The following is a 16429-nucleotide window of genomic DNA, read 5'->3' as shown; positions in this document are numbered from 1 at the left end:
GCAAATTCTTTGAGGTCATTGCTGTATTCCTAGTCCTTGGCATTTAGTTGCTCACAGAACATTTGCTGAATGAGCTAATGATTTATATGTAAACTATCTAGCATAGCACCTGCTTAATAAGAGGGAACTAGTGTTACTCTTACTGCAAGCTTTTTCTCCTTTCTTTCTTTTTTTTTTTTTTTTTTCATCATGCTCAAATACCACATGTGCTTGCACTTCAAATTTCAGAAAAAGATCATTTGAGGAGGTGTAGGGATTTAGGCAGGATACAGTTGAGAGATAGCCAAAGGGGACTTTATTTTGACCTGTAACTTTTATAATTTTACAAGGAAAGTATATTCATGTATTATTTGTTCTATTAGAGAAAAAAATAGAAAAATTTAAAAAGTAAATAAAAACCCTCCTTTACATCACCCATGAATGGTCTACCAGCCAGCTTAGGAGTTTTTCTTTGATTTTTCATTTATAATTCTGCACACACACACACACACCCCAGACACAACTTTCCATCTAATATATTTTCCTCTCCATTAAACAAGCAGCCTTGAACAGCCTTTTCTGGTGGAGAAATATGTAGATCTCTTCTTAGTCAGCAGCTGCCTCCCCCTCTGTCATCTAAACCCCTTATTTTATCATGTTCAGAACAATTGCGCTTAACTTACTTAAGGCTTTTATCTTATCTCGTGAAGGACTCTGGTTACCACATCTCTTTTTCTCCATGGTGAACACACGGAGTGTGGTGCCGTGCGCAGCCTGGGCAGAGAGTGGCCTCTTATTAACCCTTGCTTCCCAAGTGACAGCCATCTGTCCAGCGTTCTCAGCCCGGCTGGCAGCACCCTCCGGCTTGGGCCTCGCTTGCCCTAGTGTTCTTTTCCAGCCACGCGTCGGTGGACCCCTCAGCATCTCTAGTGTATGGTAAACTCCCTGGGTGTGGAGCCGAAGCCTTCCAACTGTTTATGTCCCTTCAGCCCAATGGCGCCTTTCTCATGAAGGAAATGTTCCTGTTGGATGACTGGAACTGGAGTTTTGATCTTATATTTAAAAAAAAAAAAAAAAATTGGTTCTCACTACTTTTTATCTATAACAAATAGAAGTTGTGGCCAAGAAGCAACTTCCCATTTTTGTAACAATTAATTTCCAATTGTCTGCTGTTTTTCAAGGTTTCAGCTTCCCTTAGTCATGTACTTATCCTGAGCTCTACACTGAATGTCCTTTGTTTTTCCCCATCTATTAATTGGCTAAAGACATGTTTAACTTCTGCTCCTGCAGAATATGCTGATTTTTAGAATTTATTTTCAGTGACAACCACGTCACTGGATGAGAATATTTTATTGGAGAAATTTCAGCATCTCATCTTCTCACCCAGAGTGTTGGTTTGTTTGTTTGTTGTTGGTATTGCTTAGTAAAGACCACTGGCTTTGGGAAGCCCTGGGTTTGAATCCTGGATCTGCCATTTAGTAGTATGTGGCTCTGGACTACTTATTTCACTTTTCTAAGGCTTATTTTATTTTTTTATAGTATTAAAAGAAAAAACTGGCCATATGTAATGACTGTGAGGATTAAATGAGAGAATGACGTTAAGGACTTAGCTCAGTGGCCAGTCCACAGATGATGCTTAATAAGCAGTATCTATGATTATGATTAAGGTGGATATTATAAACTTTATTCATTCATTTATCCATCCATTCATCCAGTTATTATATCAAAGCCACTTCCCTAGGCACTATGGGAAAACAAAAATGATTGAGACATTCATTCTTCCTGCTTTTACTAAATGTGTGTGTGTGTGTGTGTGTGCACTTTTACTACATATATTTAACTATGCAAACCATGGTGATATAAGTTATAAGCACTGGCAGTATCCATGGGTTTTTTTTATGCTAATCACTTTACCAACAAGCCTTTATTAAATATCCTTAATACTTGATACTCTGAGGAACTCAGGAGTACTATACACTCAGTAGTCCTTACAAGAAGTTTCTATGGAGCTGTAGCTACATGTATAACAAAGAAGGACTGTATATAATTGAGAAATTGCAGACTACAGAACAGTGGTTCTCAGCCTGCTCTCAGCCGGCACGCATCCCAGCAACTGTGATTCACAGGGACACACCCTCAGTTAATCATGGTTGTGCGGGCACCTGCTCTGCCCCCCATTACTCAGCAGATTGTAAGAGTAAGTGTAGTGTAAAAACAGGGATAGCTCGGAGCTCAAAATTTTTGTTTTAAGTTGATTATTAGCGAATTTCAGCGCTTTCACTATCAGATAAAAATGATTTGGCTGAGATTGAGAAACAGAGTCAGAAAAGGGTCATAAAGTAAAATGCCTGCAGGGAGTGAGGTGAGCTGAATCTGAAAACCTACAGGAAGCCAACAGGGAAAGAAACCTCAGTGAGCGGGATCCACTTGCCTTTTAAATGGGTCTGTGCCCACATCGCCCGAGGGAATCAAAGGACCCGTATTGCCAGCAACTCTGGTTTCTCAAACAACCCAGACGACTGGGATTTTATGTGAAATCTCTGGATTTTAATGTTGATTCAAACAATTTTAAAACAGTATGAGACACATCAAACACATCTGCTTTATCTCAAACCTACAGACCAAACTTTTAAGTTTTATACCCTAGTCAATAAAAATATTTTGAACATGCAATTCAGAGTATAATTTATAAATTATATACGTGTACTCAAAATGTATGAATTGAATTTTAATAATGCCTTCTTTCTTTTAGGAAATAAGTATATCTAAACGGATGTTCTCACATTTGCCTTCTTCACCAAGTGTGCTGTCTGGACCCTGGGTGCTAGAGGAGTTAAAGGTCATGGGTAAGTGAAAAGACCTTCTCTCTTGCTCTCTCACCCCTGACACCCACGATCCCAGTTCCCTTCCTCAAAGCAGCCACTATAAATAGTCGGGGGGTTTTCTCCTGTATTTTTCATTGTACATTAATTTATTCAAAGGAAATTTATTAATAGCTACTATGGAACAGGTCCTGTTCTGGGTACTTGGGGTCTTCCCTCACGGGACTGTACCTGCTGTTAGGGGAGAGAGCTAATAAACAGCTAAACATGCAGTACACAACTAAATGTCAAATGGTGATCAGTGCTATGAAGACAAGTAAGTCAGGGTGAGGTGAGAGACAGGACAGGTAGGTGATGAAGGGGGAGGGAGGGTACAGAGACAGGGACTAGGAAGGGTCCCTCTGAGGAGCTGACATCTGAGCAGAGATTTGGGTGACAGGCCAGCCTCAGTATCTGTGAAAAGCACTCTAGGCAGAGGGACCATGAGTTGTAGTAAGAATGAGCTAGAGGGCTTCCCTGGTGGCGCAGTGGTTGAGAATCTGCCTGCCAATGCAGGGGACATGGGTTTGAGCCCTTGTTTGGGAAGATCCCACATGCTGCGGAGCGACTAGGCCCGTGAGCCACAATTACTGAGCCTGCGTGTCTGGAGCCTGTGCTCCATAACAGGAGAGGCCGCGATAGTGAGAGGCCCACGTACTGCGATGAAGAGTGGCCCCCACTTGCCGCAACTAGAGGAAGCCCTTGCACAGAAACGAAGACCCAACACAGCCATAAATAAATAAATAAATAAAATTAAAAAAAAAAAAAGACCTAAGTAAATGGAAAGATATCCCATGTTCATGGATCAAAAGACTTAACATTTAAAAAAAAAAAAAAGAAAAAGAATGAGCTAGAACAGGACGAGCATGAGGTCAGAACCGGATCACAGGAGGTTGTGGAGACCTGGTGAGGCGTCTGGTTTTATTTGACCTAATGAAGAAAATTTTAAAGGTTTTGAACGGGGCGGGGCGGGGGGGTGAGGGGGATGATGTCATTTAATTTTTCTTTTAACCGGATGCCTTGGGCTGCTGTGTGGTGACTAGACTGAAGCAACGAGAAGGCTGCTGACCTAGTGTAGGCAAGAGGTGATGGCTTTCCTAGGATTAGAGCAACAGAGGGGTGAGATATGGATGGAATCAGGATTTTTTTTTTTTTTTTCTTTTTTGCCCCTCTGCCTGTGGGATCTCAGTTCCCCGACAAGGGATTGAACCCGCACCCCCTGCAGTGCAGAGTCCTAACCGCTGGACCGCCAGGGAATTCCCAGAATTGGGATTTATTTTGAAGGTAAACTCAACAGAGCTTTCTGATGAATTATTCTGTGCAGATGCAAGCATATATATATATATTTTTTTTAATTTTTATTGGAGTATAGTTGATTTACAATGTTGTGTTAGTTTCAGGTGTACAGCAAAGTGAATCAGTTATACGTATACATATATACACTCTTTTTTTTTTTTTAGATTCTTTTCGCATATAGACCATTACAGAGTATTGAGTAGAGTTCCCTGTGCTATACAGTAGGTCTTTATTAGTTATCTATTTTATATATAGAAGTATATATATGTCAATCCCAATCTCCCAATTTATCGCTCCCCTCCCCTTACCCCTGGTAACCATAAGTTTGTTTTCTTTCTTTCTTTCTTTCTTTCTTTCTTTCTTTCTTTCTTTCTTTCTTTCTTTCTTTCTTTCTTTCTTTATGGCTGTGTTGGGTCTTCGTTTCTGTGCGAGGGCTTTCTCTAGTTGCGGCAGGTGGGGGCCACTCTTCATCGCGGTGCACGGGCCTCTCATTATCGCAGCCTCTCTTGTTGCAGAGCACAGGCTCCAGACGCGCAGGCTCAGTAATTGTGGCTCACGGGCCTAGTCGCTCCGCGGCATGTGGGATCTTCCCAGACCAAGGCTCGAACCCGTGTCCCCTGCATTGGCAGGCAGATTCTCAACCACTGTGCCACCAGGGAAGCCCCCAAGCATATATTTATATTTGCCACTCCTTCCATTTTTAAAATGCAGATAATAGCTTAGTATACAAACTATTCTGCATTTTGCTTTTTGTCACTTGATGTTAGACAGAGATTATTGCATATCAGTCTGGATTAAAGACACTGATCACTTTCTTCTCTGCCTTTTTTCTTTAGGTTGTGACTTGTACTTAAGTTGACATGCACATAATTTTAAAGACAAATATTTCTCTGTGGCCTTTTTTGAAACACAGCAGGTCCCTGTCCCCTCACATACCATTTACTCCTTCCCAGAGGCACCAGTTTCACCTCTTTCACCTGATTATTTTGGTATTTGCCTCCATTTTGCTAGATAACATTTTTGCACTGCTACTTCTTGACGTTCCAGTTTTAGATAAGATCTCTTGATTTTCCATTCAGGAAGAGGAATGGAAGAGTAGGACTCAGCTCTCTTTTATCCTTCCTGCCCCACTACCTGTCCTCACTTTTTGTACTCATTTTTCTCATAATTCGGTCAAATTGTAATTCATTAGTTCAATATTCAGTGTTAACTGGCTGATTTACGACTAATTCAACACTAATGACCACTAAATCTGTTGTAAATTATGGTTAGTTTTATTTGCTAACAACATTCTGTTATCCTCAGCGTTGATAATGCCCTATTTTTTTCCCTTTGCTTAGTTATCTTTATATTTGTCATGAATTCAACACCAAAATCTTTAACAGTTGTCTAAATCTTCTCTCAACATGTTCAGACACATCAGTTACATTTTACAAATTTCATCTTCTTAAAGAATTTTCTCCTGGAAACTTCTGCTAAACTCTGTGGTAGATTGCTAACAGAAATGTCCAACAGTTCCCTTTCTTGTAGCCATGCTCCTTTGCTCTGCAACTTTAAGTACACTTTCCACTTTAATTCTGAACTTGACCATGTGATTTGCTTTGGCCAATGAAGTAAGTGTTAACAAGCACAGCACAGTAGTTGGAAAAGTCCTTGTGCTTTGGGCTCTTGGAGTCCTGCTGCCATGGGAAGAGTAAGGTTTACCTGCTGGATAAGGAGAGAAATATAGCCCAGTCACCACAGTGGCTCCAACCACCACCACCACTTGTCAGACACGTGAGTGTGACCATCTGGAACCAATCAACCCCAGCTAACCTGCCAACAGACCACAGATGTGTGAATGACCCTAGCTAGGATCAGCCAGAAGAAATGCCCAGGAATGTGTGAGCTTAATGGTTTGTTTTAAGCCACTGCATTTTGGATTGATTTGTTATGCAGCACTAGGTAGCTGATACAAGCTGCAACGTGGGTTGGTTTGCTGTGGGGTATAAGTACTATCCTGGGACTCTCTTGACCACGGTCCTTGGGCTGTCTTTTGCTTTTTTCCTATATTGGATCTCCTGTTTCCAGTAACCCACATCTTCCTCTTGCTTGGCTTCATCCAGTGACTTCCCAAGAAAGGGTATATGATAAGTAAACTGCTTAAGATCTTGCATGTCTAAAAATGTATTTTCAAAGAAATTTTCATATGTAAATGATAGTTTGGTTGGGTGTAGACTCTAAGTTGTTAATTATTTTCCTTTAGAATTTTGAAAGCCTTTCTCCATTGCTTTGTAGCTTCCAGTGCTCCTGTTCAGAAATTAAAATTCTATGTCAAATGTTGACAAGACCACCACTCAATATCTGAAATAAAAGAACAAAGCTGAATTTAGTGCTTGCTATAGTAAAGGAGAGCTATGCTGCTCAGGCACAGTCTCTCCAAGCAAAGCAGACCATTAAGCTTGTCTGGGGCTTTGGGGAAGCACAGAGTTCAGGGACTGGTGGACTTTCACAGGCTTCAGTGGGTTGCCATCTGCAGAATCACAGTTCCTTGGGTGTTTTTATTGGAGTGAGTCTATCCCTAATGGGCCAGTGGTCAGAAGTGAGCAACTCATGTTGATTGGTTGGTTTGCAAAGTCATGTTCATCTGGGGGTGTTGCCTTTGATTGATTGAGTTTAAAACCATTTAAATGGCCATTTGTTAACATGACCATAGAACAATCGCCTTTACCACGTTTGGGGGAGCATTTTTATTCTCACTAATTACTGATCCTATGTGTATGATCTGGATTTTTTTTTTTTTCCTCTTTACAATCTTGCAGGATCTTCCTCTTGCCCTAAATGTTTGAAATTTCACAGTGTTGTACCAGTGTGAATCTGTTTTCACTTGGTATATCTTTTGGTCTGGAAACTCAGATTATTAAGTATCTCCTCCTCTCGATCTTCTCTATTTTTTCCTCTTTTTTAATGCTAATTTTCCATGATCAGTTTCCTAATTTTTTTATCTCCTATTTTCTGGCTTCTTTTCTTTTTGCTGACAAAATTCCTCCACTTTATATTTTAACCTTTCTATCAAAAATTTTTATTTCTGCTATTGTATTTAATTTCCAAGACCTTCTTTATGTTTTTGGAACATTCCATTTATTTACTTGTTTGTTCATTTATTTGGGGGTAGAATTCTGTTCTTATTTCATAGTTACAGTCGCTTCTCTCTGTGATGTTTTTGACATTTATTTTATCTTTATTTCTTCAACATTACTTTTTTCTCTTTATTTTATTTTCTGTCTTCCAGGTTAGCTTTCCGCAGATACCTCATACATAGTCTTCGTATTTGACAGCACTTAAGAGTGTGATACTAAAATACTGACTGGAAGCTCTGAGGATGTGAGAGATGGGCTGGTCTGATGTGAATTTTCCTATATAAGCATCAGACTGGGCCGTTTAATGGGGAGATTTCTGATGTCAGTATTTTTCTAATGTCATGTCTTTCTTCATGGACTAGCCATATATCCCAGAGAAGACTCTTTCAGTCTCCTGCCAGGAGGGTGAAGGTCTAGCTTTCAGTGTCCTGGACTCAGAACTGAGAAAGATGGATTTGGCATGTTATGTCTCCAAAGCAAACACACATACATTCATTTATTCCCCTGTTGTTAGTACAGCTCCCTCGCCTTCAGCTGCACTGGTATTCTTCCATGCAGACCATCTATTTTACTTCATTATGAAAATAAACCATCATTCTTTGCCAGTTAAGGAAAGGTCAGTTTCTGGGTTGCTGCTTGGATCTGGGGAGGAGTCTAAGGGTCCAGTTCCTTCTAAAACAGACTTCCTAACAATGCTCCTTATTAAATCTATACCCCTTTTATTTCCACTTCCACGAAGACCTGCTGCCATTAGTTTCTAAGTCTTTGATTTTCTGTAAATCAGATTAATTCCTAGTTTTCTCTAATGCTTGATTGAATTCAACTTTCTCAGCTCTGCTTATTCTATCACTATGTATTCATCTGCTTTCCAGCTTCTAAAATGATCCCTTCTCCAGCTCTCTCCATATTTTGGGTTTAAGCCTTAAAATATCCCTTCACTGGTTGTGTTAGTGGGGTCTCAGGAAGGTGAGAAGGTAGAAGTACATGTTAAATCTCCTATTTTCACATAGAACCTGCTTTTTTTTTTCTGTTTATGTGAAGTGTGTTAATGGCTTCATAATTGAATCTAGCTTATAATTTATGTGAGATCAATCTAAAACTGGTTTATGAAGGATGGCTTCAATTACAATAAGCTTAAAGCAATGCTCTCCTCCTTAACACTACAGACAAGAAAAAATAATTTGGCACTAACCCAGTGAAGGGGGACACATAATTATAAATCAAGATTAATATGCCTGGGAATATTCTTTACATTCATTTGTATGCCCTTGCTAAAATGCAGGTTTTATAACAACCTTAATAAGAAAATTCCCAAGCCTGTGCAGACTTGTGGGAGAGGTGTGGTCATGCATAATCTCACACGAAAATCTGCCAAGGCAGTGCATACTACAGAATTCATAATTTGCATTTTCATTCCACACAGTAGCTCAAAGCCGGAAACATACATGTTCATGAATCTTTGCCGTGTTAATCACTTTTTCCTGTTGCACCACAAGTTTAATACAGGCTTCTCGACAACCTGTCACTAGAATAATCTGTTTACTAATCTTATGATAAATCACACACAAGGTAAGTTAAGATTGCTCTGTTAACTACAGTCATTTTTTCCAGAGTTCTGCTCTTCTGCAGCCTTTTGGGGATGACTGGCATCCTTACCTAAAACCAAGCCAGACAACAACACACTGAAACACTGGAAAACAAATATAAACAGAACGTACATGTAGGCAGTTATTCAGTTATTCCATCTCCCCCTGAAGTAACTCCTTATTCTCTCCTGAAACCATTATCCACTCTCTCTTCCTTAAGACAATCTTCCCTTGATTCTGCCACCTCTCGTACATTGCCTTGGACCTTCCAGTGGTATTTTCGCACTTCCATCCTCTTTCATCCCTAAGCAGTGTTTACTGAGATCATTCACACCCTATTTATTGAAAGATAAATTCCAAAACAACTCAAACATAATGAGCCTCAGTAGGAAATCTTGATTTCCCACCTCAAACCCAAACCTTCACTCCTTTAACCATATGCTAGTTGGTAATAATAAAAGCTTATATAGAAGAGTTACTTAGCTATGGTGCTAAATACTCTACATATATTAACTCTTTTCACTGTCACCATAACCCTATGAAATACAATCGATTATTATACCCATTTTTATTAAGAAGAAAACTGAGGCCAGAGAATTTGTGTAATTTGCTCAAGGAAAAATCCCTGGTCAGTGGCCGTACATACATGTGAACCGTACCCCCGTTCATCCAGTTACCCAAGCCAGAAACCTAGGAATCAGCATTAATTTCTCTCTTTCCTTTTTTCTCTACATTCTTACCATCTTAGGCCAGGCTACTGTCATTTCTCACCTGAACCAGTGTACCAGCCTTCCAACTATTTCCATTCATGTTCCTTACAGACTATTTTTCATATAGCTGGCACCTGAATTTGATAAATCCATAAACATAATGAGAGATTTTTAACAAACTTCTTTCAAAAACTGACTTCATGTCATCAAAATAGTATGGATAAAGATGTATCTTTATTGTGTGGACAACACAACTAACGAACAAAGTCTGATGGACATTTGTGGGATACTGCCCACACACAAGATAAGAGAATACACATTCTTTTCAACAACCCTTGGAACATTTACAAAACCTGACTATGTCCTAGGCCATAAGATGAGTTTCAGTAAATACCAAGTAAGTATTATCAAACAGACTACTGTAATCTTTGATCACAATGTAATAAACTTCAAATTAGTAACAAAAAGATAATCATCTTCTCTGCACTGTTTTCCCCTGTGCTTTAGGGAACTACAATTCCCAGGCTTCCTTGGGCTCTGACAATGGGAGACACTGGCAACACTGACCTTAGATTAGGAGGCAGAAAGGGGAAAGGCGGGATGTTTCCTGCTTCCTGTGGATTGCCGCTCTTGGCTCCCAGCTTCTGTTGGGCAGTCCCCACTTTGGCTCTAACTCACTTCAGATGGGTCCAGCTTTAAGCTTGGGTAAAGCCACCTCCTTCTGTTGTCCCTGCAGACCTAGAAGTGGTAATGACTTCCTGCTGTTGATAATCTCTGGATTGCCTCGGTGTGCCCGGTTGGCTTCTCAATCCATGGCCACCACGAAATCAATTCTCTGTATTAAATTCCTCTCCAGTCAAATCTATATATCTATATCTATATCCATCCATCTATCTGTCATGACCAACATAACCCCATATACTTAGAAATCACATCTAAATAATTAATGAGTTAATATTTAGAAATGAGCAATTACTCAGGGACTTCCCTGGTGGCGCAGTGATTAAGAATCCGCCTGCCAATGCAGGGGACATGGGTTCGATCCCTGTTCTGGGAAGATCCCACATGCCGCGGAGCAACTAAGCCCGTGCGCCACAGCTACTGAAGCCCGTGCGCCCTAGAGCCTGCATGCCGCAACTACTGAGCCCACGCACCACAACTACTGAAGCCTGCGTGCTCTAGGGCCCACGTGCTGCAACTACTGAAGCCTGCCCGCCTAGAGCCCGTGCTCCGGCAACAAGAGAAGCCACCACAATGAGAAGCCCATGCACCACAACAAAGAGTGGCCCCCCCGCTCGCCGCAACTAGAGAAAGCATGCGTGCAGCAACGAAGACCCAACGCAGCCAAAAATAATAAATAAAATTAAAAAAAAAAAAAGAAGTGAGCAATTAAACTATGTACCAACATTTTGGGATGTTGGTAAAGTATTACTTACAGGGAAATTTATATCTCAGAAAGCAAGATCTGATGTTGACCCTTCTTCAAGTTTGGCTGACTTGTTTGTGCTATATTCACCACTCAATTTGTTTTAAAACTTTTCCTTTCTTTTACCAATTCTGTATAATTCTTTGATTATTGAAGCATCCATAGCTCTGTTAAAAACTTCCACTGATACTGTCCTATTGGCCTTGGAAACAATACTTTCATCATCCATGTCTGCCCCAGGCATTAACTTTATGCTGGTTTCTGTATCCTAAAATTTGTATCTCTTGCCTTGCCTTCTCTTCTGAACACCATTCCCATGTTTTCAATTGTGTATTGGACACACTACCCATTTTTCAGAACACCAAATTTGACATGGCTAAACCTAAATTCATCATCCTGCTCCCCAGCCTCTAGAATCTGCTGTTCTTAATCCTCTGTGTGACCCTGTCACTTTCCCAAATACCCATCCTTGAAAACTCAGACGCCTACAAGGGAGAGACCACACCTCTTTCATAGTAATGGCTTTTGTTCCAAGCACAGAGCCTGATGTGTAACGAGTATTGCTGTCAATACATTTTGAATCATCAAAAGACTCCACCCTTTCTCTAATTCCATATCCCTATTTTTTATAGCTCTGTAATGCCCTCTCAAATCCATACTCTGCTTTCTTTTTTTTTTTTTTAATTTATTTATTATTTATTTTTGGCTGTGTTGGGTCTTCGTTTCTGTGCAAGGGCTTTCTCTAGTTGTGGCAAGCGGGGGCCACTGTTCATCGCGGTGCATGGGCCTCTCACTGTCGCGGCCTCTCTTGTTGAGGAGCACAGGCTCCAGACACGCAGGCTCAGTAGTTGTGGCTCACGGGCCTAGTTGCTCCGTGGCATGTGGGATCTTCCCAGACCAGGGCTCGAACCCGTGTCCCCTGCATTGGCAGGCGGATTCTCAACAACTGCGCCACCAGGGAAGCCCCATACTCTGCTTTCTATTTTCATGTGACTAGTCTTCTTGACTGCTCACCTAGAGAAGGGCAGCAGGATAGGCTGAAACTCTGAGAGTTAAATTATAGCTAATCTCATAATAGTGTTCAACAAACACCACCTTAAAAACAAAATGCTTCTTAGCTAGAAAAGCAGGACCTGACTGCAGGGTTCTTAATGAGGTTAACATAATTGAGAAAGAACGTGTTGACCCGATGGGGAGTTGGTATGCGGAAAAGACTGTAAAGGCTAATATGCCAGCAGAGCCTAGTCAAGCTCTGTTCAGGATATCTCCCTGTCCCAGGACGCAGCTTCCTCTGGGGATGCTCAAAGCCCAGTTGTTTCAACTTTTTGTTGTTGTTGGATTTAACTTCTCTAGAACCAAACCTAACCAACTCCTATATTTCTGGCAGTCCCACAACTATTCCTTCAATTAGCCAGGCTCAGAATGTAAAAATGATCTCTGACTCCCCTCTAGTCCTCACATCTATTAATACTGGATGGATGCTTTTTCATTCTTACTCTTTTTCTGTGTCTTATTTTACTCCTCCCTCCTCTGTGCCACCCATAATTTATAAGGCACTCATTAAAACATACCCAGGCTAGTCCTTCCATTAGATCTCTTTGCCTCTTTCCACCCCTCCTGAGAGTCCTGCCCACGGCACCGGATTCCTCATCCTCTTGATGCCTTTTACTGCATAATGACTTAAGACTGAGGAACAGAGATTCCCAGCAGCCTTTCCTTCCTGGTTTTTCAAATAGGCACTGCCTTCCTCAGCGAACCCAGTGGTTCCCCTCTGGGCAAGCATCACTGTGGGTTTCGGGCAGGTGGCTTTCTCCACCCTCTCCTGACCAGACTGTGCTCACACTGGCCCCCCTGCCTTTACACTCAGGGTGCCCAATCACAGCCACACTTCAAAGTCCCATCTCCTCCTAAAAACCCCTGCTGAGATTCCTGGTGACCCTGAATCCTTCCTGAAGCTCTGGCCTTCTTTAGGTCCAAGGACATTTAGGTGAGATGGATTTTCCATGAAGCTAATGAGGCTTACACTTGAAGGCCCCCTTCCTTGGACAGCCCCCTCCAAGACTGTATACCTAATTTTTATTTATACTTTTGTATTTTTTTCTGAAAGAAGATCTTCCAAGTTGTAAAAGCCTGAGGTCCTACATAATCTGGATCTGTCCCTGAACTTAGGCAGTTAATTCTATTCTTTCCTTGAAGTATTTTCTAATTAGTTAGTGTACGACAAACTTGTTTTCCCAGCTTGGTATGAGCTTCTTGCTACATAATGTTGTATAGTGTATAATGTGGTAGTTAAAAGGGTCAAAAGGGTCATCAGCGGAGTCCCCCAGACCTATATCCCGAATTACCTCTGCCATTTCCTAGCTCTGCGGCATGTTTTATTTCTCAACTTGATTGAGCCTCAGTTTCTTTATCTGTTAAGTGGGAATGATTATAGCGAGGGCTGCATTATAACTTTCTGAGGCCCAAGGCACTTTTGCCCTCATGGGATGCTTACTCCATAAAAAAAAAAATCATAAATTATATTTTACGGCCATGTGAGTATAAAGACTAATAATCCAGGGAAGATTATATTCCTTTATTTTCCCTTCGGATTCTAAAAGAAACTAAAACATTTTCATGGACCTCTGAAAGTATTGTGGACCCTAGGCATAGCACCTAGTGAGCATAATGGATAAGTTGGTCCTGATTGCGGTCTCCACACAGTAGAAGTCTGGTAAATAATAAATGAGACAATGCATGTAAAGCATTTAATAAAGTGCCTGACACACATTAGGTGCTCAATAGATGCTAGCCATTATTATTTTTGTTATTGTTACATTCCTCTTTTGTATCCTTCACAATGAATAAAAGAAAAGAAAAGTTTACTAAATTAATTTACTAGAGCATATTTTACACTAAGCTATTTGTAGTGTTAAAAGATAAACTGAGACATACTAAAAATTTTAAAAATTTATTTGAGCAAAAATCCACTGGAATCGGGCAGCACCAAACTGGAAGTGGTTAAGAACCACTTCACACACAGGAGCTAAGGGAGAGACTTTTATAGAGAAAAAGTGGAAAGAAAGCAAGGTAACAATTTGATTGGCTATAGCTTTAAGCAGTTGCCTTGTTTGGGAAAGCCTAGTTGGCTGTTTGTGATAGGTTGTCCTTAGGTTTTGATTTATTCACCTGGATGCATTTCAGGCTTAGGTTTTGGTTTGCTTACATAGGCTACTAAGGTATTAAAGCCACATCAGTCTAATGGCCTTCTTGTTTAATTAATTTAACAGTAGCAATAGGCGTTGGGAAACAGAAATATCACTTTATTGTGTATCGTACTATACAATATCAATTAAAGCAGGGTATTATGTGTTTGCTTAAGTTTCCAGATTTGATGCACACCCTGTATTTACAAGAAGTGACTGCCTGCCAAGAAGGTGCTCAGGTACCTTCAACTTGAATTTCCCAGCAGAGACTCTTAAATACTAGATTCTCAGACTCCACCCAAGAGATTCTAGCTCTGTGGCTCTGGAGTGGGATCTGAAATTATGGCAATTTTGAAGAGCAGCTAGCTTTGCTGGAAATCATCATCATAGGCAGAGCAGCAGAGGACAGTGGTGGCTGAAAGGGTGGCATGTGAGGCTATAGCTAACCTCTTCCCAAACTCTATAACACCCACCTCCCAATAAAATGAAAACAGTGTGCCTGCTATGAAAATTCAGGTTCAAGTCAAGTCCCCTAGGTGCTCTTTTCCTGACCAGATTGCATCTTTAAGCCTCCTTAGTAAAGTAAGTCTGGAGTCACCAGCAGAAGAGATATAATCTTGATGACAAATTGAAATTGTAGTGGATTAACCACAGTTCAGGCATACGAAAATGGAGTCAGGAGGCCATTGAGGATCTGGTCTCAGACATATCTCTGCACCAATGAGAACTTGAACTTTCTTTGAACTGTACCAGACCCAAAGACACTACCAGCTGTATTCAGAACAACACTTGCCAGCTGCAACGTTATGGTCTCAAGGTCTCCCCTTGTAATTACGCAACCCTTTCAGACCCCAACCAACCCTTCCTTAACAAGCACCCTTACTTCTTGCCATCTCCAATTATAATTCTTGATAAGCAATTCATGTAACTAGCAGTAACCTTCAGTGTTTACCTTTGTAAGCCTCCCGCATTTTGTAGTCTGGCAGAACACAATTCAAGTGCTTCTTGAATCTGTGTCTCCCAGGTTGCAGTCCTAACGAACCCCAAATTGGCACCTTTTTATTTCATTCGGGTCTCCGCTTCGGAAATTTTGGTTAACAACCCCTATTGTAGCTTTTAAGGAACTTCCAGGATAGATGTACACACAACACTAGGATGGCACATTTTCAGGACTGATTAAGTACTGCAAGCATTGAGCATTCATTCAAAGGAGTAAGTAAACACTACAGGCTGAGTTGTTGGGAGAGGCCTCACAGTGAAGAGTGACTTAAGCTGAATCATGGAAGAAGGCAGACCTAGGATGTGTCATGGTCGGGAAGAAAGAACACTGGACTGGGAATCAGGTGGTCTAGGAATGAACCTGGCTTTGCCATTCACTAGCTGGGTGTCTTTGACAATGAAGATATAGAAAAATATAAACCTGTCAACATCTCCTCTAAACAAAAGAAATCTGATATAAGAATATTAATATTTGCAGAAATATTTAATTCAAAAAGCATTATTGAGAACAAAGAAAGATACACATTATGGTAAGGAATCGTCCACCAGGAAGACAGAATCATCATGAACTTGCATGTACCCCCTCCCCCCCCCAAAAAACAGTCTTGAAATATATGTTAATCTCCAAACTGGGAGAATTAAACACATATCTATCAGATAATGATAGGTCACGTATTTAAAACATTAATAAGCATAACGAATAATGGATTTGAACAAAAAGAAGGGGAAACTGAAGCACAGAGCTGTGAAATAACTTGCCCAAGATCATATAGCTAGTAAGTGACAGAGCCTAGACTCAAACCCAGGAAGTCTTCTACTGCCAGCCTGCAGCTAAAGTGGCATTATGAAAATGTGTTTACATAAAAATATTCCAAATAAGTCAATTAAGCATTCAATATTCAACTCAACAAGTTAGAAAATAAAGAACAAATCCCCCAAAGAACAAACAAACAAAAATTATCAACACCAAAACCTGGTTCTTTGAAAAGCCTTATAAAATAGATTTCTTAAAATATTGACAGAGAAACTCACAGAGAATGAAAATATAAGAGAGAGACAGATGTGAGCAAAGAAGGGGATGTAATTAGAGAAATAGCAGAGATTTTTTAAAATTATAAATGAATAGTATAAAGAACTTTTTGCCAATAAATTGAAAACTAAAAGAAAGTGTATTTTTCTAGAAAACAAAAATTAACAAAATTGCCAAAAAAAAAATGAATGAAACAATACCCAACAAAGAAATGGAAAGTAGTCAGGACTCTCCCAGT

At 40.4% G+C, this 16429-nt stretch overlaps 1 protein-coding gene across 1 annotated transcript in view; it reads left to right on the top strand.

Moving 5' to 3' along the window:
• The window catches only part of LOC309631454 (uncharacterized protein), a 126721-nt gene that overhangs the window by 34949 nt on the left and 75343 nt on the right, over positions 1–16429 (top strand). Inside the window, exon 5 of the mRNA XM_082397930.1 lies at positions 2732–2825. Within this exon, the coding sequence (XP_082254056.1) occupies positions 2732–2825 (94 nt within the window). The remainder of the gene's footprint in view (positions 1–2731; positions 2826–16429) is intronic.

Source organism: Balaenoptera borealis (genome assembly GCF_965194805.1).
Source record: "Balaenoptera borealis genome assembly, chromosome: 6".
Lineage (NCBI taxonomy): Eukaryota > Metazoa > Chordata > Mammalia > Artiodactyla > Balaenopteridae > Balaenoptera > Balaenoptera borealis.
The sequence above is the reverse complement of the archived record's forward strand: the minus strand, read 5'-3'. Positions and strand labels throughout refer to the sequence as shown.